We start from the raw sequence: 23213 nt of genomic DNA, 5'->3' as shown, positions 1-23213 counted from the left end.
AAGGCCAGCGCCTGAAGATCTAATGGTAAGTGAAACTTCAGAGCCCCTCAGTACGTATTTGTCTGCGAATAATTTTTGTTCTTGTATCCATGTTCGCGTATCCTTTTTTTTTCCTGCATTTTTCAGTATGTACAAATCTCAATCTAAACTCTGGCTGGTGCAGCAGCGACGTGTTTACAGAGAGCACGCAAACCAAAGGCAGAATTATGATCCCACTGAAGTTGGTGGGTGTTTTGCTGTTACCTTCCTTGTGGCCAAAGCTTCGCTTGTGATTTGGGGAGTTAATACAGGACTTTCACAGCCAGTATCAAGTTTCAGTCAAAATCGTTTTGATTCTTAATACACAGTTTTTTCAGTTTGTATGCCCAGGGATTATGGCTCAATGTAGGTCGCTCTTTGTCGTCACTTGCCAGCCTTAACCTTTCAAAACCTGAAGAGTGAAAACAGAGCATACGGTCAAAATAGTGTATTGTTAATGAAATGCGGGAGCCACTGTTTTCGTTTATATTAGCGTAAAATGAAATTAGATTGGCTACAGAAGATCGAGTTAATATGTAGCTTGGGTCTGTCTGTAGCAGGGCTCTCCGTGCTGGAATCTGAGCTCAGAGGCTGCTGCTTTTGCTTGCAATTGTCACGTTTTCAGTAAGGCAATAATAGGGTGCCTGCTCTCAGGCTGGTCCCTTGTGGCTGTGCGTTTCGTGCAGAGTGCTGTTCTGACTGTTTTTAAGCGGCTGGAAAAATGCTATATCAAACAATTGTTACAAACATTTACACTAACTTACGTTGTAGAGGAGAGCTGCAGTCCCCTCTGACTCGCATCAAATATCTTTGATTTTTAAACGTTTCGTTACTTTCCTTTATCTGCTGTGTTTCCTGTAACTTATGTAAAATCGTCATAATTTATTTTCTGTGCATTAAGTATCTAGGAGTAATTTTAACAAGCTATGGACACGTTTGCATCGTCTCATTTCTTGCTTACGTGCTGCAAAGTGCAAGTAGAATAACCAAGTGTTTCTGTTGCAGCTATTCTCTAGTTAAAGGCTAATCTCTGAAGATGCCCTGGGGCAGGTATCTCACAATCCAGACTAGTCTCAATTTAGATCGCGGTTAGTAAAGTATTTAACTGTGAATCTAATTTTAAGGGTATTAACTCCAATAGATCTACACTTGAAGTTAGGCACCTGCTTAAATACCTTGGTAAAACGAGGCCTTAAAGTTTATCAGAGCTCCTCCGCTTTGTGGTGGTGCGCGTCTCGTACGAAAGGCTTACGCTGCCGTGTTTTGTCTTTTTTATTAACTTTTGATGGTTGGAAAATTCTTGCAGTTAGTCACATCTGAGAAAACTTGGAACAGGTTCTAGAGATGTAGACACATTTACCTTGTGCACTATTATGCTATGGCTGGATAGCTTAGCTATTAAAACAACGGAATAGGGTTTCATAAAACCTATATCTGTTTGTAAATGCATGTTTCAGTGATGCAATAGGCCTGCCACTTATAAATAAAACATCTGCAGATCGCACAGACCCCCATAAGTATATATGTATGTTTGTAAGCAATAACACCACTCCAGGGTGTAGAGTCATAAAAATGAGGCCAAAGGGTGAGTGCCTGCAGTACTAGGGAAGTGCACAGATTTATCTTTACAACTACATGCCCTGGAGTGTGCTAGTCGCCTTTTAAGGAGGTATTTTGTAAAATAATTTTAAAATTATAGCAGCTCGAGAAGAAAAAAAAAAAAAAAGAAAAAGGAAGCTTTCCTACTTTTTAAACAAAATCTTTTGTTTCGTGCATTTTGCCCCTCACGCTACTTTCTGTTCGGTTATAAATGAACTTGCAACAACAAGTACTGAAGGGTGAGGTAGGCTGCTGCTGAAACACAGGAGTGACCCAGTCCTTGCCTGAAAGTGGCTGACCCTCCTAAGCTGCCCTAAATTCCCTCCGCCAGCCTGACGGGCTCCGAGCACCCCGTGCTTTCCTCTTAACAGACTCACTGTTACCTCAGGAGTTGCTCACCCATCAAGCCCTTTGCGTTCTTGCACTTACCCAGTCTTGTCAAGGAGCACTTTATTTAGAAAACCCACGTTTATATACATTAGCGTAATAAGTCTGTCGTATACACCCGGCGTATCTGTACGCATGTATGTACGTATGTTGCCATACCTTGTTGGAAAACAGGGCCAGAACAAAAGCAGTTAAATACCCTCAGAATTCTAGAATTGCTCACCACAAAATCCCTCTACTTCCACGTCATCCATGTCTGAAACCTGTCATTCCGATGGCTGTCTCCCTGTTAGCTGTCGGCGTGGGCAGGGGGATGCAGATACTATCAGCGAAACCCTGGACTTGGCAAGGTCGGCTTGCCATCAGTGTCAAGGAGGGCAGGATTTCACCTTGTTCATTAGGGTTTTGGTGTCGTGGGGTGTTTTTTATTTATTTGGAAGAAATACAGTAGCAAGGATGAAAGGTGTAACACGTGATCATTGTTTGCTTCAGACAAGACAGCGGAGTGCAGGCTGTCTCCCCTATGGACATTAACCATACTGGAAGTCACTATTTTGTAACCAATTTAGTATAATTAAAGACTGAAAGCAAAATGAAAGGAGCAGAACATCAATCTTTTTCTACTCTCCTGATAATCAGTGAGTTGTTAAATGCACTTGAAGAGGCCGGCTCACAATACCTGGAGTGCCAGATTGGCGACTCCAGTGAAGCCGCGGGGTTACATCAGGGATGGCTTTCCCCTGTCTATCATGTTAGGAAGCCCTTTTATAAAGAAGTCACTAGGCGCATTTTGTCGGAAAATAGGGCCAAAGCCAAGGCTGTATGAAATTCCTGTATAAAGTCAGGCTTTCTAGTACCGTAGGTATTCTTGTGCAAGCGAACACTCGATTTCCAGACCAGCTGGCACAAGTTTACGCTCGGTCGCTACGCCCTTTCTTCCACACACCCGCCCCCAGACCAAGATACAACATCGGTTTCTCTGCATCGACGTCACCAACGATTTAATTCTTTCAGTGAGTTTCAAATTAACAGACTTGATCCGCAGGAGTGAAAAAAAAGTGGTTGCACCAAGCAATGGGAAAATTGTCCATCCAGGGAAAGGAACATTCTTTATAATTCACCGGTGGTTATTCTGAACCTTGTGCTTACAGTGTCTGCCCTTTTGTCTCCGGTTTGTTCTCTGTTCAGAGAAGGGCACGCAGTCGATTCAGTTGAACGTACTCCTCTTTCAGCACCAGGGAAGACTGCACAACATCTCAGCGTATTCCTCTGTCTCTCTTCTCTCCCCTTCCAAAAAGAAAAGGAAAATCTCAACCGTTCTTCTGTATAAACATTATGGTTGTTTTTTTTCCCCGTGAACTTCCTGTTTTCATTTAAAACGTGGGGTTTCCTGGCCTGGCAAGGCTGGCTCCCAGGGAAATGCAGGCATAGGTGTACATTTAACGAGCGTGAGGTGGCGGCACGGGTAAGGTTTAAGTTCCCACTCACGCCGAGTGTGTGGGTAGGCATCTGCGGGCTGGTTTGGCTCGGGAAGCTGTAGGGCTGGCTGTATTTACGGTATTTTTCCGAAGCTTTCCATTCTAAGCTCTATTTAATGGAATCTATGCATAGTAAGTAATCAGGTCAGAGAGAAGCAACATCCCCTGTTTGAGATCAATCGCTGGCTAATACTTTATCTAGGCCACTTTATTATCTCATGCTGATTCCATTCCCATTCTCCTCCTCCTTTGTAGCATGCACTTCAGCTGTGGTAAAAGTACGTATCGCATACATATTAAAAACATATACCCATTCTATCTGTATGTAAATGTGTGAGACACAGCTGGATATTGCAGGAGTTTGATTTACTAATAGTTATTATCTGTTCTAGCTGTTCAGAGGCAAAGAGAGTTTCAGAAAACAAGCTAGCGCAGAAATTGCCTTTATGATATCACTATCCTGCTTTGGTAATTGTTTAAAATCTCTTCTTTAGCTGGAAGCTTGGCCTTTTATTTTGCAGATTGTATGCGCTTTTCAGAAAGCCAGCAGAATGGTTGGAAGTCTCTTGTTGAGTTTTTTGTTAGTGCCGCATTGAACTCTACCGTGCTACACGTGGCTGTTTAAACGAAAGCGATTTACTTAAAGAAATTGTGTTTGAAATACCAAAAGTCAAGCACTTAGCGGTTACTCCGTTGTGCTTTCCCATGGATGCGTAGAAGTACCGTCTTTGAGATGCTGCTTGGATTTCTCAGGGAAGTATTGGGCAGGGAGAGGCAACGCTTTTTGCCAAGGATACAGTCACCTCCTGCACTTGGTCTAATAGCTTTTGTTCAAGTCTTCAGATTTTAAACACAGCTACTAGCTCTTCTCCTTTTTTAAATGTAAATTACTGATACTTCTTATGTTGGTGTTTTATTAATTTAGAAGATGGTGTGATACGTAGTCGTTAGTGTTAAAACCATGGGCTGACCTGCTAGAAAACATGTTCTTGTTTGATTTTTTTTTTTAATTTTTTTTTTTTTTTATGCCTAGTGCAATTTTGAAATTTCCTGTTCCTGCGCATTCAGCACTCCCTCTCTCCGTTTCAGGAATGGCGTTTAAGTAGCAATATTCTGCTTAATAGAGGGTCTGGATGGTAGCACCTCTTACCAGGTAGAGCCAAGCTTGTTTGCAGCTCGTTGCGTTAAACCGTTGTTCGTAGCTCTTAGGAAGCAGTTTTATGGTTTAAACAAACAAATGGAGGATCAGCATAATCCTGCCTGGATTTTCATATCAACCTTCAGAATAAAGCCAGTAAAATACCGCCACGTACGTTTGTCAATAAAAGGGATTTTCCCCAGCAGCTAATTTGGCTTTTGCATTATAGCAGCGGCAGCAGCATTGGCTGAGTAGCTGAGACGGCCGTACGGGCTGGGGTTTTTGTTGGTGTTAACTTTTGGGAAAGACCAGAGGGGGCTGTCTGCACGTGGCTTTTCACAGACATCCTGTAAATCTTGTGAAGGCAGCTTTACAGATAAATGTTTTCTGTCTGCACCCATCTAGGTGTTTATGCATCATTGCTGGATCACAGTGAGACAAGAATTTTCCCTCTTTGGCTGCTTACAAGCATTAGGGTTGGGTTTTTTTTTCCCCTAAGCCAGTGCAGGATCTCCTATCAGCAATGATTTGTCCAGCATAAATTGTCCATGTTTGAACCTGTGATGGATAGCTTTGTTTGCAAACTTTTAGACTCTCCTCTGTCACAATGATCTCAGTTATTCACCCCGTGACAAGGGGAAATTCTGACAGACACCAAACACATGCCAGATGTGAAGGAAGGGGCTTTCTCCCGATTTCAACAAGGAAAAGAAGTACAGAGCCCAGTATTTTAGCTGTTGTAAATATAGAATCATAGAATGGTTTAGCTTGGAAAAGACCTTTAAGATCATCGAGTCCAACTGTTAAATGTATATGACAAATATTAAACTGTATCTTTAATGAATCAGTTCAGACAGAGTGGACAAGGAGTTCTGGATCAAATCCTGGATGCGTTGGAGGCCGTGTCAGAATTTATATTGACTTATTTGGTGCTAGGGTTTCACACTGGGGCTCGGGATGCTCTTGTTGCTGTGTGTTCGTTATCTTCCTTGCTCAGGGTGGCTCAAGAGTTGGAGAAAAAAAAATAAATGTGTTCTTTCAGGTGGCAGAGTTGCTCAACCTACTGCCCGCTCAGCTGGAAGGGGGAAAGGTGGGTTATAGATCTTTCCCCCTCCCTCTTTCGCTCTGTCTTTCCCCAAAAAACCACAAAGCCATCTCTGTCCGTAGGGGTATGATTTGTCCTTCTTTGTCGCTTGAGAAATCAGCTCTTGAAATGGAGAAATACCTTCTATCAGTGTCACTAAATCCAGCAATTACAGAAGACTAAGACTGTGACAAGGTTAACTCGTGAGCACTAGAGTTTGAAGGCGATGTATTCATTCACTCTCTTCGGCAGTCCCATTGCTCATACGGCCAGTGACTTTTTGCAGAAATTGCGAACATCTGACTTTCTAACATGCCCTAAAGCTGCACACTGTACTAGCACTTTCCACTGAAATGTGAAAGGAAATAACTTGAGTTGGCTCGAAGAAGTGTTGAAAATCTAAGGAAATTGGACAAAAACAGATTGGCAACAGCTTAGAGTGATACAGTTAATATTTTTGGTTTTACTTGAGTCTCCTGGGCGTTGCAGTTTAATTTGAGCAAATGTTTCATTTGGCACTTCGGGTTGCTCTGTAGTTCTCCAGGCACAGAGACAAATATTTACATCTCGCTCATTTTGGTAGCAGAATTGCAAATCTCTCAGTTACGATACATTGAGAAGTTCTGCCTTGATCTTGTTGGTGTTTTTAGGTCAGCTGTCTTCCCTACAACCAAAACCAACAAAAAAATCTGTTAACAGTTCCGAAATAAGAACCGTATCTTTGATTCCCAGAATATTGTCCTTCCTGTTCATTCCAAATTCATAAAGGAATTTGTTCTAACAGGCAACTGTTGAAATCCATGTACGATATTTGTTTGTATGACGAAAATGGAATTTGAAATTTATTCAAGCACACTGCGTGGACTAAAATTGCTGGCTTTGTGTAGTACCAGCTACTTGTGGGTCTGCGTTCTGATTAGCACCTCAAGACACTCCTGCACGATTAAATAAGGGTAATAATTGCCTATGAATAAGCGGAGTATAAAGCAGGAGATACAGATATGGCTTCTTAGTGACCTGTGTGCATTATGCCTCAAATCCCTTAATCAGATTTGTGCCGGTTGATTCTTGCATCCGCAGAAATTCAGCTGGAGGATCAGGGCCTAAAGTAGTAAAAAATCAATTAATACTACTTTCTAATTTGTGCGGTTGACAAAAACGCATATAAATAGGGGACATTTTTCTACTTAAGAGGGCCGCACTGAAAGATTTTTAATTGGATTTTCATTGTGATTGACAGCATTTGATTATGACAGTAACTTTATTTGGCTGGACTGTTATAGCCCTCTTGTTCAGGGCTTTTTTTTTTTTTTTTTTTTTTTTTTTCCATCAAAGCTCTTTTTTATCCGCTGAATCCCCAGCGGAGCAGCAGTGCCTGTGAAAGAGCCTTTTAGCACCTTTGTTGCAGCCATCCCTGGTGATGATTGGACCCAGCTGGTAGTAGATAAGAAAATGTGCCTTTCACAAAGAGGTTGCATCTCCCGTCTCCCTCGTTTCAATAATTTTAAGAGCCCCAGAAACCTGTTGAGGATTAGAAGTAGCTTTAGATGTGAAATGAGTGTTAAGTATTAGTAATCGGGAGATTAGGGCCCCGGGGACAATGGGAGATAAACAACTGCAATTAAGGCAAATCTGCCAGAGTAAACAAAATTTAGCAGAAACAGATGCCCTAACCATTTTGGGGGATTGATTGGAGGGCACCGAGGAATCGATTTTTGTCTTGTTTACACTTCCAAACCCCTGTGATAAACTGGGAGGCTAAATATTTCATACAGCCTGATTTTAGTTAATTTTTTTCCAGCTCCTCACAGTAGGTCTGCTCTCTTCTAACAGTGACCAGGCCCGAGTTTATTCAGCATTCACAGGGAGCAGCTAATTGTCTATGAAGGGCCCCTGTGTTTAAATGGGCTTGACAGGAATTTAAATTTTGTTTCAATCAACCTCTGTGCTCACAGCCTGCTCCAGTTTCTAATTTTTAAATTAAACATGATTTTTTTTTTTTTTTTTTTTTTTTTTTTGAAGCCGCGGCCTCTCCTCCGGAGCCGGCTGCTCGCGCTCCCACCCGAGGCAGCTGCCGCAGCACGGGAACGCGCGGGTTTATGGAGGCCGTAACGGCAAAGCACGACGAGCCGCAGCCGTGGAAAAGTTCATTGTCCCATAAATGTGCATCTGCCTGTTCGGATTTAATGGGAGATGCTGGGCTAAACGCTCGGCTGGTGTAAATCGGGATGGCTCGGCCGGCGTCTGCCTGCGCGGCTGGAGAGAGCCGGGGTTTCCACCGGGGAAAGGCTCCCGGTAGGGAACGGTGGCGTTAAAATACAAGTCTGAGAATGGAAATGGTTGTCGTGGCCTCGGTCGTTTGTTCAGTGACCTTGTGAGGGATTCAAAGGATTTTTTTTGTTTTTTTTTTTCCCCCAAGCCAACTGGTGGTGATGTCTTTTGCTGCCTTCTCTGTGTTTTCAGCGGGGCTCTTGCACGTTTATTCGGCCGTCGTTTCATACCTGCGCTTTTGCTGCTCCTGAGACGGGGTGCTTTGACAGTACCTGCATGTTTGATCATTTAATACTTGCTTTGTTTAGTCTCTTTACTAAACCTGGCAAACACGGGGATGGTATTTTGCACTAGGCGCCGACGGTGTGGAGGCATGCAATGCAACGTGATCGTGCGGGGTACTTTTAAAAACAACTTGTTCGTTTGCAGAAACTTCGTCACGGAAATGCTAGCGAAGTGCGGGCCGTTTCGTTCTCCTTTTTTGCTTCCAGCCAGATCATTTTCTGGGGTTTTTTGGGTTGGTTTGTTTTCCTCGTTGTCATTATTAGAGTGTGTATGTGTGCATGCATTTGTATGCACACGGCATTTTTTTACTCCAAGGTTTGGATGAAAAACATTTAGGAGATTGCTTCAGTTTTACTCCAGCTTTTTTTTCCCCTTTTTTTCCTTTTTTCCCTTTTTTTCTTTTTCCTTTTTTTTCCTTTTTTTCTTTTTCATTTTTTTCCTTTTTTCCTTTTTTCTTTTTTCCCTTTTTTCTTCTCCTTTTTTCTTTTTTCTTTTTTCCCTTTTTTCTTTTCCTTTTTTCTTTTTTCTTTTTTCTGTTTTCTGTTTTCTGTTTTCTGATTTCTGTTTTCTTTTTTCCTTTTTTTATTTTTCCTTTTTTTCCTTTTTTCCTTTTTTCTTTTTTTCCTTCTTTTTTCTTTTTTTTCTTCTTTTTTCTTTTTTTCCTTCTTTTTTCTTTTTTTTCTTTTCTTTTTTTCCTTTTTTTTCTTTTTTTCTTTTCTTTTTTTTTCCTTTTTTTTCTTTTTTTCTTTTCTTTTTTTTCCTTTTTTTTCTTTTTTCTTTTCTTTTTTTTCCTTTTTTTTCTTTTTTCTTTTCTTTTTTTCCTTTTTTTCTTTTTTCTTTTCTTTTTTTTTCCTTTTTTTCTTTTTTTCTTTTCTTTTTTTTCCTTTTTTTTTCTTTTTTTCTTTTTTTTTCTTTTTTCTTTTTTTCTTTTTTTTTTTCCTTTTTTTTCCTTTTTTTTTCTTTTTTTTTCTTTTTTTTCCTTTTTTTTTCTCCTGTCAGTAGAAACCAGTTTCTCAAAAGGTGGAGAAAACAATCATTTTTTCCACCCTTCTTTCCCAGTCCAGGGGAACACTTAGTCCCCATCTGAAGGAAATACTTACCAGCTTTTAATGTCTGACTAGGTTTGGTGTCACCGAGACCAATCCTGTGCTGATGGTGAGGCACGAGCTGAAGATGCTTCTGCAGGTGCATCTCCATTAACGTTAGAGTTCAGGTCAGGTGTGCCGTGCTGGTGTGAATCTCCTGCTCTTGCAGAGCTACCGCTCTTTCATTCTCCTCACAGACAGGTCTTGAAGCTCATCAATTGAATCGATTTCAAACGAAACCAAACCAGAAGATGTGCTCCAGGCACACACCTAATGAGCTCCAGCTACTAATGGGCGCTCTGTCCGCAGACCAGGCCGGAGCTGGTCAAAAGTAAAACCTCTTCCATCCCTGAAACACTGCACCAAGCATTTCACTCTGCAGATCTGCTTCTGTTGTCGACAGCTTGCTAATGTTGACATACTCTATCAGCCTTGGGCCACTCTCTCTGTTCCTTTTCTACAGCTCTTCTTAACCTCAGCAGCGCTTGCGAAAGCACGCTGCAATTGTATTTCGGTTGCCTTAGTGTTTTTTAAGAGTCATCACAAAGAAGATACCTTTGCTGGGAGTTAGCTCGCTTTGTTAGCTGAGCACGAGGAGGCATGCCAAGCACAGTTACCGGTTTAACAGCAAGTATCAAAAGCAAAACTGCTGTGGAAAGAATGATCTGCAGATGGGCAAATAGACTCCTCTGTGCCACAGCCAAAATCAAAACTCTGGAGTAAATTTAAGACTAATATATGCCACAGAAAGAGAACAACAAAAATCAGGCCCATCCGTGCACCCATGCACACCCTGGGGTCCCGCAACAGGAGGGGATTGAGTTGTTTGAAGTCACATCCATGCTACAGAGCGGAGCTGCACCGATTCCTGCTAATCTGACCTGAAAAACAAAAATTCCCTCTTGACCCCACATCTGATGATGACACACCAGCCCGGACACATCAGCCAAGTGCACCAGGGGTCTCCGAGGACTGTGTTTAGGGCCACCAGCGCATCGTTTGGCTATGGCCGATGTCCAAAGCTTCAGAAGAAGGTTGAAAAAAGGATTTTAATCATAATGGAAGGATCTGTATTGCTGTTTAAAAATGAAAGTTCAGGTGGAACGTGGACAATTCCTCTTCAGGTTAAGGTTTTCAGGTTGAAGTTAAGCTGTTCTTCCTCTCGGTCCATCTCTTACACTTGGGGACTGCTGATATTTAAAGACAAGTTCTGTAAATTTTAGCAGAATTTTGGTGCCTCAACAAAACTACTGAACTAGATTAAAATCACTTGCAATTAACTTTATCATATAAAAACTGAAAGTGCCTTGGTAAACAATCTACAAATAGATAAATAATACACACATGCACAAAAAAAGGAACCCTTTTCAAAAAAAAAAAAAAGGATAAAAAGGATAAACAAGAAATACAGCTTCACCGCTTAGTGGTGTTACCCATTTATCTTCGTTTGATACGTTTTGTATCATCTTTTCGCTGTCTTACATATCATCAGAGGGATAAAATCATTAGTGTGCTAATCTAGATAGCCATAGTTCTAACACTGACCTAGGCTAATCTGCCTTTGCAATTTCAAGAACTATGTTTGACTCCTCTGAAAGTAACCTTAAATTGTAGTCTTGTAAGAATTCCAGAGCTGTATCCTTCACTCCTTCTTCTAATGAGGTTATGACCAAATGCTCATTATAATTGCTTTAGACTCCTTTTAATTTTCAAGCTTATTAATCATAAGAAGAGTTATTTAAAATTGCATAAATTAATCTTAGATTAAAAGCCCATCAAAGCCTCGAAACAATTAAGAATAAGTAGGATTTCCCTGGGGCAGCAAGTTTTATTTTAATAGTGTAGTCAGGTGGATATCAGAACATTGAAGTATGGTAGTGATTAATGTATGCAAAATTTAAATGAGAGTTTTTAAATGGCAAATCTAAATCACATATTGACCTAACGGTAGGCTTTAACTGCATTGTCTGTCATATATTTAAACTGTTTAGTAACCAACATTTTAATTACCGTGTATGTTAGGGAGGCCCTGCAACAAACAAAACTCACCACTTCCCGACGCTCCGCGTGGAACTGGGCCTGTGCCATTCGCTGTGCCGAGTAAGGAGTGAGGAAGGAGAGCGGGAACTTCCAGGAGACTGATGATACTTGATTTTGCTTGTGGATGTGCTCTCGTCCCTGCTTCATCTCCGCCCAGAGAACGCCACCGATCGATCGATGCGGTTTTCCGGCCCTCTTCGCTACCCCCACCGCTCCCGAGACAAGTCGGTCCTTTCTGCTCTCTGAGTTGGCAGAAGCTACAGGTGATGTCCTCGTGGGGCTGGGAAATTCTGTGAGAACTTTACCTTCTGGGTGCTTTTGTCTTCTGACTCCGGGAGTCCCCGTGCCCTCCGCCCGCCTGGGCCACCCGGAGCTTTGCAGGCTCCTTGCAGACCCACTGGAGCGCCGTGTCTTTGGCCCCTGCTGTGGGAGGTTTCGTTCTAGCAGCCAGCCGAGAACAGGCTCTCGGGGCTGCTGAACTCCTCACCAAGCCCAGCGAGAGGCAGTCCTTGCCCTGAACAGTCGCTATTCTGAGGATGGGAACTGGGAGAGAGAACTGGGCCAGTAAACACTCGTTCCCAGATCAAACACGGCCGTGCAAACACGCAGGAAAAGCTGGAACGGTGGGGTTAAACCTGCTGGGATTTGACGTACGCGGTCCCATCGCTGCAGGTGCCGCATGGAAGAGACAAGGAGGCTTCGCTTCTGGAGGAGGGTGCCTCAAAGCAAGGGCTGACCTTGCTGGTGCTTTGGGAGGCCGGGGGCACGCTTCCCAGAGCGGCATGCCAACCCTCCCAGTGGCTGCTGTTCCAAGCACTCCAGGCACTCGCCCTGTTCTGCAAAAGGGTTACCTCCCGTGGTCAAAACACTTCCTAAAACTGCAAAAGTAAAACGAGAGATGCAACAGCCAGATCACACCTAAATAGTGTCTTGCAGGGTCTTTTCACCCGTGTGTACGCCCTGCGTCTCCGTGGATCAACGCGAGCGTTTGAAGCCTTCAGATTTTTTTATCCCGCTGATGCCTTAGAAGCGAGCGATGGAAGGAAGCCTGCTGCACGGAGCAGCCCCTGAGGAGAACTCTGACACCTTCCGTGCCTGTGAATTAACAATGTTTTGGGAGTCGGCGGCAGAGTATTGGCCTGAGGATTCCTCGCTGCTATTCCTGGCTGTGGGAGCAGAAAATCGGCCTTGTGGATAGCTAGCACAGATAATTAGAACAGCATTTAGTTTGGCTTGTCCTTGGAGGCAGGAGCTCTAGATGTGAAATCCTCCGCTACTGGGGGCAGCGGTGGAGTGATGAGATCTTAGACGTGCTGAGGTCACTAGAGGGGGACACAGGGTCAGGCCAGGGTAGCGCGGGTTACTCAGCACTTCGTGTTTCCAGGCGTCCTGGGGAGGTAGGACAGCTCCAGAGAGGAGATTTGTGTTTGTCCTTTTGGAGGGCCAACTTGTGTTCCCATTAAACACGTGAATGGCCAAGAATTTCCCCTCAAGTACGCGCCCTCCGTTAATTACAAGAGCTGTAAATAGCAGGGGCGCATCGGTGGCAATGGGAGAACTGGCTGCGATGGTAACTGGTGCGCCAGTTTGCAGCCAAGTTCTGATTTTCCACAGCAGCAGGGCTCCTTCAGCCAGCCAGGGGTGAGTGGCCAGCCAGGCTTTTCTGGTGTGGGGTTTGCACCGTGGCCATCTGATCAAGCTTGCCTTTGAACAAGGAGAGCGCCTGCAGTGGAGGAAGGCGTGGGACATCCCAACCGATGCGGGAGCATCCGGAGCGTCGTGATTCGGTCACGTTCTGCGCTGAGTTACTGCAGATCCGGGCTGGAGTTCTGCCAGATTGTCTCTCAGATGGGGTGGGGTGGGGTGGGAGTGGGTGCAGATGCACAGACGGGTCCCGGGTGTCCTGTGGGCAGCGACGGGGCCGTGCAGGGCTGGGTCAGGGGATGCTCTTCCTCGGTCTCAACTCCCGCTACCGGGGAAGCCTACCAGGGAACCCCCCCCCAGCACTGGGGATTAGGGAATGGCAGGGAAGGGGAGCAGGTTTCCAGTTTTCATTTTGTTCTTAAAGGGTGCCCCAGTGCTCAGGGGTGCCATGTTTTGTGCAGGGAGAGCTCTGTGTTGATGCATCCGATGCACCACGGAGACGTTCAGTGCTGCAGAGCAGCGACGTGCCGCTTCTAATATTGCCTAAAAACCTGCTGCATTGTCTTCTCCCTCCCCCCCTTTAAAAAATGGCCTCAAAATTGCATGTTAAGCAGAGAGTGAGCTTCCCTTAAAGCAGCCTGTAGCCATCAGTAATATTTATTTTCTCTATTTGTTTTAAGCCTGTGAAGACTGTGGTTTCCTCCATACTGTCCTGATGGAGCCCTGACCAGCAAGCGTGCAATGCCCCTAGCCCTAATGTGCCATTAATGATAGGTTAATGTACAGTATAATGTTTTTTGGACTATGGGTTCATTACACTTCTGAGTGCAAGGTCCTTCTGCAGAGCGCCCAAGGTCCCATTGCATTATATCATGCAATAAAAATACCCTTTTCATATCACACGCTAATAAACTGTATTTGAAATGCCGTCTAAGGGTACTGCCATCGTCTTGATAGTCTGTATCTGCAACAGTTGGGATCTTTTTATTATGGTTTTTGTTATGCTGAATTCGAATTTTTAAATTAAATGCATAATTTGTCTGTGCTTCTTTGTAATAAATGGAGCACAGTCCTTTAACTGCACAGGCTGGGAGGATTCCTGTGAAAGGAACGTTAGAAGGATGGCACTGTCGCAACCAGCAGCAGTGCTGCTTGTTTCCTAAGGTACCTTGCATAAGCATGAAGTCTTTTATTGTCGTTTCTAGTTTGCGAGGTGTTGTGGTTGCGTCTGGGTGTCATGTAGTCGTTAACTTAAGCCTTTGGTCCCTCTAATGGTGTCCCTCCTTCCTCCTCTGTATTCATAGAGGTCACCTTAGCAGCTGCCTTTGCAGCTCGCTCCAGGCTGCGGGGAAGATGGGCTTTCGGGGTGTCAACAGGCAGCCCCCGAGTCTTTGCTGCAGCGGCCGTAGCCTGTGCTGGCCCTGCCAGTTCTCCTGCCCGCGGCATGCGGTGCCTCGGTGGCACGGCCGCCGCTGGCCTCGGCCACGCAGGCTTGGCAGTCGGGGCTCGGCTCTTCTTAGGTCAAGGGGATGCGGGCTGGTGTTCCCAGGTTCCTCCCCTTCACCTCCGTGTCCTCCTGCCGCGGTGCAGCTCTGTGCTGGCTCAGCTGCCCCTGGACATCTCCTGCCAGGGCAGTGCAGTGAGCAAGCGCTGACCCTGGCGTATCCTCCAGGAGAAATCAGAAAAAAATCCCAGGGGACGATGATGTGGGTTAGAGCTGGATGCGTGGTCAAAAAAAAAGAGTGGAATCATTGAGCGCCGTTTGGGATTAAGGTTCCTGTACGTGTCCTCTGCGTCCCCCTCGTGTTCTCTGCCCCAGGAAGCACCACCCTGTCATTTTTGCAGATTTACAAGGAAATTGGTGGCTCTCTGGTATTCCACATTGGGAATGTACTTGGTCGCCACCCTGGCTAAGGTCGGGAGCTGCCTATTTCGTGGACCCTTTAAACCAGCCTCACGATAAACAGTCACTTGTTTTGTGCCTGGAAAGTCCTCTGAAATCCCAGAAGCATTGCTGAAGGGATGTTATTTATTGTCTGCCTGTCCTGGGGCAGTGTTCAGGAGCCTCAGCGTTGGTCTAAACCTCCTTGGTGCTCTCCAAACACAAGCGTTTTATAGTCAGTGGCAGAGGAACCTATTTATGGGAGAGACTCTTGTGAAGCTTTGATTTTCCCTGGACTCGTGTGGGAGAGGCAGTGTAAACTGTTAGGTGTGCATTAGCCTAAATAGCTGAAAGGATTCAGGCAGCCCAGATTTGGGGCTGTGGGTGATGCACAGGCTAGGGCTGGGTCCCAGGGGGAACTTTGGTCTCCCCTGGACAGTTCACCCTCGCTCCTACCAGCGATCCCGGCGAGCAGAGCTGCGTGTGGGTGCTGGGTGCTGGAAAAGGCCCTCGGGTCTGCCGTCCTGCCCAGGGTGCGATGTAGAGTCTGTTGCAGTAAGCTCTGGCTGGGTCGTTATCAGAAACGAAGATTCCTCAGGCTAGAGGAGAAGGCCGTAAAAGCAAATGACTGAAATTTAAGGGTAGGTAAAATTATGGAACTTTTACCCTTGAATAATGGCAGTTTAATTGACTGGGCTAAATGATTGATGGTTTGTGAGCAATGAGTTTGAATCACCAGGGCTGTGCGTTCGGGGGGGGCACTGCCCTTTTAATTTCATGTCAGATATTTAAATCGTTTACATCACCCTCTGCCAGGTGCTCCCCTTTGGAAGAGTTAACCTGTCTGGTGGGACACTGCAACTTGAGAAATGTACCCTTTATCAAGAGAACGAGATGAGACAAGTTCATTTAAAAAGCCTGGTTTGTCATTGTTTATCTAATTTTCAGAGTTGACACACAAAATTAGGCTGGCTGACACTCACTCGGGGGCTATCCCTGGCCCCGTCCTGCCTGACCTTTCCGGCTCTAAGCTGCTGTGTGCTCGCCGGCAGCCGCTTCCCCCCGGCCGCAGAAATCGCCGTGCAGCCGTGCGTCCCACCGAGCCACAGCTCAGGCAGGCCAGGACGGGGATGCAGCTCGGTGGTGGGTTTTCAGCCTATTTTCTGCGGCTGGGGTCTGCTGGATGTACGGATTGCCGGGTATTTTTAAGGCTGGATGTTTCAGAATTGGCAAGGAGGTGGTTGCTGCTTTGTCGTGAACGTGTGTAGGAGCCTGAGCAAATATGAAGTGCGTGGGGATGGGTCAGCTCTGCCACGAGGACACCCCACGATGCCTTCAGGCTCCTCTCATGAGCACCCCTTCCCTTGGCGTCGTGCCTCCCTCCGTGATTCCGCCTGTCGGTGTTGCAGTGAGCTCTCGCACGTTACTGAGACTCAGGTGTTGGCTGAACCATCACTGGTAGGGCACGAACAGCCTCCGTTGCAGCGATTCCACTAAGGAAGGTTTAATACCAGTCTCTTCTTTGCCAATTCACAGCGGACCCAAGCGCCAGCGTGCGAGAGCTGTGCTCTCTGCTGACGTTAGCGTGCTGGTGGAGCGGGAGAGCCGGGCACGGCCCGGCACCCTGGCTCTGCTGCTGCCCAGGGGGATGCGAGCGCAGGGCGGATCGGTGCTGGAAGCCAGCTGACTTCCCCACATCAAAAAAACGGGTGGATGGATGCTGCAAAAAAGGTCTGCGCACCAAGCAGAGAGTGTAACGTCACCAGGGCAGGGAGAAACTGGCTGCTGCAACAGAGAATGCGTTTCAAGCTGCCACATGTTTAACTTTCTTCAGCGTTACCTTGCAAAGCAAAATAAATCCATAGGGGAATATTTAAGTACAGCGGGATGCTTGGGTTTGGTTTAGAATGTATTGCTCACTGTTGAAGTCAAGGCTGGGAGTTTTATTTGTGGCTGAGACTCTCAGCGACCGGAATGTATTAATAGTGTCCAAGCTGTTGTGACTTTCATTTTTTGTCTTTCTTTGGGTGACAGTTCATCCCAGCCCCATCCTGCAGCCTGGGCGTGCGCTAGACCTGGAGTGGTGCAGGTCAAAACTCCTTCAGCTGTTTTGATTTTTACCTGGGGTTTTTTCCCTTGTTCCTTCCTTTCCTTCCTTCCCTCCCTGTCTAATCTCCCCGCCCCTTCTCTCCGCTCTCCCTTCCAAAAGCATCTCCAGTTTAAGGCGCTGGTTTCTGAGGTGTGGGTGTTTTGGACTGCAGGAGTTAGTGGTTGGTGGAATAGGGGGGAAAGGGAGGGAAATGGGGGACTAGGTGCTGTGTGGTGGCAAAACGCAGAGAACCCGTCAGGGCGACTTTGTGAAGAAGGTGCTGAGAGCAGAGGAGACGGCTGCCGGTGCGACCGCGGCGCTGGAGACTTTGGAGGAAATCTTGAATGTTTTCCCTGAGACATTTCTGGATGCGAAGCCAACCACAAGTCCCTCTTAGGTTCGTTTGTGCTGCATTTTCGCTGCAAAAGCTGCTGTAAGCACGTGGGAGCGACTCGTGCGCTGTCCACAATCCTGTGTTGCTCTTTGGTGCGTGTGTTTATTGCAGCTGCAGGCTCGCTGCTGCGCGAGGTGTGGTCTGGCGAGCGCAGGTCTTAGAAGCCTCAAAGTGCTTTTGGCGTAGGCTTCAGCCCAGTGGATGCCGTACATCCTTGGGCCGCTCGTGACCTCCTCGCTCCCTGTGCCTGACCCGAACGTGCCAGGGGCTGTCCGCCAAGATTTGCAAAGACAGGTCCCGCTGACCCTGTAGTCTCAGCCTTGGTGGAAATCTCTGTGGTCCCGTTCCGTATGTAAAAAACCAAACAAACAAAAAAACCCCAACCACCAGATTCTGAAGAACAGCTCCTAGTAAAAACATCCCATCAGCCTGAGAAAAATCCTCGCTAGAGCAGTATAGTCTAAAACCAAGGGAAATCTAAAGAGTAGTTTCAAGTTAGACTTATTCCTGGGGAGGAAAGCGAGCGTGTAAAACCCGAGGCTTCCGTGGAATAACCTCACAAAACAAAGCAAAAGGGCGAACAGCGCGGCTAGCCGGCGTTTTCGACCTCGCACAGCCTGCCATTTCCCTTTGCGTGCCGCCAGTAGCTTAAATGCAAGGATATCCTGGGTGTGAGATGTCGTCCTCTGCGGGGAGTCTCTCCATCGTAAAGGAGATTCATGGGAGGAGCGGACTGGCTTTAATCGCCGGTTTTTTAATTGCCCCAATGCATCTGCTCTTCCTTGTCTGTGGGCTCTTGATTGGTTTTCCCTAGTTCAGTGTCCTTGACTGTTGTGTTGTTGCAAACCAGCTACTTCTGGGCTGTCTTGCTTATAATAAGCATTTACCTTCCTCTTGCGCCTTTTGCACCCAAAAATACCGCAGCGCTGGGCACAGCGCTTGCACTGATTCTCCCAGCGCTCTCGTGAGACAGCAGAATCATTTATTCCCTTTTTAACCATGAGGCTGAGGGAGATTAAGCGGCTTTGTGAAGGTCACGCTGGAAAGTACGTGGCAGCTTGGGAATAAGCGCCAGGACTCCAGTCTCTAGGTTCCAGGTTGTGCCCTCTCCTGAATTGTTTTCACAGGTAGGAACCAATAAACCCGGGACTATTTCAGACTGAATTTGCGTAGTAAAACAGTGAAACCCAAACAGACGTGGGATGTCTGGAGTAGGAGATTAAAAAAAAAGGAGGGTGCTGTCTTTCTTTGGTGTTGCTCCTGGTGTTAGACATTAAGGCCAAAGCTAAAAATTTTTAGCAGCCAGGTGTTGGAAGGAAAAAGACGTTGTCCGTGTGCTCGGTGTCGCAAGCATCTGTGTTCTTAAATGCGTCATTTGGAGATCTTCCATCTTCTCTTGGAGGCATTGTACTGTCTGCTGCCGTCCTCAGAGCTCTGGAGTGGACTCTGGTACCTCTGGATGGGTCGTTTTTCCTTAGTGGGTCGTTTTTCCTTAGTGGGCCGTTTTCCAAGCAACGGCTGAGTGCGAGCACACACGTATCTGCCTGGGTGGGAAGCTCAGAGCTCTCTGACAAGTTCAGAGTTGCTGTCTACGGCTAAGAATGGCTGAACGGAAGCAATTAGCTTCAAGAAATTGAATATCGGGGGAAAAACATCTATTTCTGTAGCAGTTACAGAAAGCAAACTCGGAAAGGTCGATTACAACGGCAGGTAGCAGCTGCCCACAATTTCAAAGGGCTGGAGATGAAATTAAGGGCTTGCAGCTTGAGCCCGGTGGGAAGCACTGGCAGATCTGAGAAAGGGGAAAGCAAGTTCTTTGGAAACTGCAGCCTCCGGTTTGCAGGAGTCGGGTGATCTCGTACGTGCAGGCGTGGGCGTCTCGGCGGCTGCTCTGTGGGGCGCGCGCCTCCACGCAGGGGGAGTTTTAGGCAGAAAAACTTCAGGCTGCAGCCGTGCTTCCCTCTAGTTGCTGTGGTGGCTTTTAGATTCCGCAGACTTTTGACGCGGGTTCTTTTTCCCCCTGTTTCCAATTGGAGCTACAGGCTGAGCAGGCTGAAGCTGTCCTCGGGGGGAAGGAGCGGGGCGGCCGTCGGGTGAGAGCCTGCGGTGCGAACGTCAGGCGTTCCCCAAGGCTGTGTGTGTGAGCACCCGGTAAATAAAGAAATCCGAGGAGTGGAGGCCACCAGTCCGACCTGTTCGTGCTGGTACTGGAGAGGAAACCCACTGAGTGGAGCTTCTCAGTGTCCAGGCTGTTGCTGCGATCGGGCTTGCAGGGCAGTGAATGAACCTGGCGGGGGGGTATCAGCGGTCCTGGTGCATCTTGCACCCCCAGTCACCAGCACCGTGCTCTGCCTGTGGGGTAGTTCTGCACTAGCAGATCCTCACAGACCCCTCTGCATCGTGGGGGTTTGCTCTCGGTTACCCCGGCAGCGGTTGAAGTTACCCCTGTGCTCGCTGATGGTCAGCAGCGAGGTTTGTCGGGAGGTGACGGGCGTGTAGGTGTTGGAGTTCAGTGATCTTCTCTCCACCAAGGTCTGGCCGTGCTTGTGGTGTCGTTCGCAGCATAACCCTCTGCAGTCTCTTACACTCTGACGAACGGACGGGGAAAAGTTTCATTTAAGTAGTTCCAAAGTAAAATCTGCTTCATAGCTGAGAGATTTAAGCCACTAAATGTCCTGACTGGTGCAGCTGCATCTCCTACCACCTCCCACCTCTTTATTAGCTGGCAGAAAAACTTGCTTCTCCTTTTTTCCCATTTTCAGGGTCTTGCCTTCACCTTTTTTTAGCCATATCCTTTCCTCTTAATACACCTCTTGTCTCAAGTCTGCGGGCTGTACCCCCTCAACTCCCACTGGCTTAATTGTGGGAATTAGTCCTTTGGGATGAACAGAAAGGAGAACTGGCTCCCAACAGCTATTGCTGAGTTCACCTTTACCTCTTTGTTAGCTTTGTCCTGCCTCTTACTGTGGTCTTCCTCCATCTACATGGAGAAGGAGCCACATGGGCAGTTTTCCCCAGCAGGAGAGTGCAGCAGAGATGGCAGCGTGAGGAGAAGTAACGACCAAGTACGGTGCTAGCTCGGTGAGCGACCGGGACCTGCAGATGCCCGTCTGGGGACCCTGCCGGCATGGAGGTGGCTGTGTGTTGGTTTTCTCCTCTGAGCTTAAAACCCGAGGTGGCAGAGCTCCTCGGCACCTCCCCTAGTCCTGGCAGCAGCGTCTTTCCTGCGGCTGGACCAGGACCCTTTTCAAGCTGAGGTGTTGGGTGCCAGAACGTTGCTGAGATGGAGGAAAGGTTCGGGCTGGGCCCCGCTCCGTGTCTGCGGGCTCGGGTCACGACGACTCTTGCGTTGCCCCGTCCTTGCATCTCCTCTCCCACAAGCCTGCGGAGGTGCAGCCAGCACCCCGCGATGCGCCCACGGAGAGGCAGAGCTGTTCTGCCAGCTCCTGGGGGTGCGGCAGGCAGGGCCCCGGGCTGCGAAGCAGCTCAGGCCCAGGGCTGTTTTCAGGGCCAGCGTGGCAAAATAAAACCCTGGAGACCTTTGTAGCTCTTCATGGCATAGGCTGGGTGTCAGGTTTGCCTGGTGGTAGACCTCTTGCTCGACTAAGTCACTCCACCAGAGTATTCCTTCTGTCTTTCCCCTACGGGGGTCAACTGGGACAGCAACTGAGCTGGTCCCAGTAAGATCTGAAGAAGGAACTCTCCACATCTCAGGCTTCTCCCCCAAAAAGTTCCAGCTGAGGTTTCCAGCCATCCCAAAGAGTTGAAGCAACAGCATCTCACACTTCCTCCGTAATTCTTGCAGATAATGGCGTATTTTATTCCTGTGGCTCCTGCGTTCGCTGGCCCTGGCCCGCGGAGTGTTTTATCGCTTGGAGCCGATGCCGTGAGGGTTTATGGTGCTCGGTTTAGCCCGGCTAAACTTCATTGCTCCACTCGGTGCCATCCTCACCCAGCCGACGACCAGGCTTCCCGGGCCCCGCGTCAGAGCCGCGCTCGCTCTCCGTGTGCCGATTGCCGTCGCTCACCGCCGCGCACGCCGGTGACTCCCGCGCGTACGTCGCCCTCCCCAAAGGCTCCCCGGCAGATCCGCTCTGGAGTCCTTTCGGGCGCTGCAAGAGCTGTGAAGTTTAGCGTTGCAAAAACTGAGCTGCTTTTGAGCGATTTGGAGTAGAGATTGTCATCGTCTGCGATGGTTTCTCCTGGCGATTGCTTTCCTTCAGTCATTTATGTAATTGCGGTGCTCGGTTTCCTGTGGATTTTTATACTTCATTTGAGATTCATCTGAAGGTGGCACGTTCCCATCTCTAGGAATGTGGCCAGATTGAGACAGGGGCTGCCGAAGCTGGCTGCTGAAATTGCGGGCCGTGGGTTTTGTTTCCTCTGGAGATGCTGCTCTGATTTTCCCAAGGTGTCCAAGACACAGTCTCCCAATGCCTGCAGTAGCCCTATCATTCATGGCTGGGAATATTTTATAGCTATCCCGCTTTCCAACATACTGAATTCCCACAGTAGCTTCTCCTGAAGACCCGTTTCAGTTACACTTGGGGGATATTTTCATTTCTGTATCCACCGACCGCTCCAAACGTGTGTGTGCAGGAGCAAATCCCTCTCCCTACGGGCGCCGTGAGCGCTGCCGAGCCTGGCGCCTGGTCCTGCTGCGTCTGCAGGCACGGAGCTCGACGCCCAAGCCACAAAAGGAATTTTTAACACTTGCAGGGATGCTATTTTTTTTTTTCCCTAGGCGATTGGTAGAACTGTCCGTTTAAGGGATGCCTGTGCACAGGGGAAGGCGTAAGGTTTCCCCAAGTGAAGGACACGGGTGTGAGGGGATGTGGCGATCGTACAGCTGCGTGTTCCCGCCCCGTTGGGTCTCTGCGCCGTGAGCGAGGGTGCTGAGGTTGGGGCCACGGCCTGCCCTCGCGCTTTCCTTTCGGCAGAGGGGAGTGCGGTGCTAATACGCACGAAAGACGCGCGCGAGGGGGCTGTTAGAGTGAGAAACTCTACAATTAAGAGATCGCGGGCCTTTACAAGCAGACGAGTAGGTTGGTGTTTCCGTCAGGGTGTCTTCTCACCAAAACATCATTTATAAGTTGAACAGCCTGCGGGGGCCGTCCTGGCGAGGAGGTGGTTCAAAGCGCAGCGAGCCAACTGAATGTTAAAACAAAGTAAATCAATTAAATGAAATTTATTTGGTATTTCCAAAGAGTGCGAGGCCAAGGCCTCAGGAAAGAGTTTGGGTTCCCCCAGCCCTCCCTTCTCTGCATGAACAGTGCGTGTGGATAACACGGATCCAAGAGGAAGTTCACTGGTTTCAGCCACTGGTTTGTTGCATTTTTACGACTTTACAGCACAGGCTGTTCCGATGTGTCTTTTCCCCGCAAAAAAAAATATGTAAAAAAAAAACCCCAAACTTCGTTGGGTTTTCACGGGAAGGGCCGCGTTTGTCTTGGCTAACTCCGCCTGTCCCGCTTCCCAGGGCCACCCGTTCATCGTGCAGTACAACGACGGGAACGCCGAAGTCGTGTCCATGTGGGTGTGCAGGATGCTGGAGGAGCGGCGATCGACCCAAGGGCCGCAGTGAGCTGGGCCGCCCCACGGGCAGCGCCAGCCCCGCGCTTCGGACTCTCACTCTGTCTGCATCATGACTTTACTAAAAACCTTTTCTAGCAGCATCAACAAAATCTGTCAGGATATTTGTTGCTGCCTTCCCCTCACCCACCCCATTAAGGAATTTTCTTCCCACGTTTCTTTTGTCGCTGAGCAATTTAATGTCCTCAGATTATCTTCAGTTAAACTGTACACAGCCTTAAAGCAAG

General features: G+C 47.6%; 1 protein-coding gene across 1 annotated transcript in view; it reads left to right on the top strand.

The window, feature by feature from the left end:
- Positions 1-22978, top strand: part of MAP2K5 (mitogen-activated protein kinase kinase 5) — a 136802-nt gene extending 113824 nt beyond the window's left edge. The window contains exons 21-22 of the mRNA XM_086471513.1: positions 1-25; positions 22874-22978. The exon at positions 1-25 is cut by the window's left edge and continues 21 nt beyond it. Coding sequence (XP_086327639.1) covers positions 1-25; positions 22874-22978 — 130 coding nt within the window. The remainder of the gene's footprint in view (positions 26-22873) is intronic.
- Positions 22979-23213: the final 235 nt, after the last annotated feature.

Source organism: Leptosomus discolor, chromosome 11, assembly GCF_034619465.1.
Source record: "Leptosomus discolor isolate bLepDis1 chromosome 11, bLepDis1.hap2, whole genome shotgun sequence".
Classification (NCBI taxonomy): Eukaryota; Metazoa; Chordata; class Aves; order Leptosomiformes; family Leptosomidae; genus Leptosomus; species Leptosomus discolor.
Note: the sequence above shows the minus strand (reverse complement) of the source record. Positions and strands in the feature narration are given on the sequence as shown.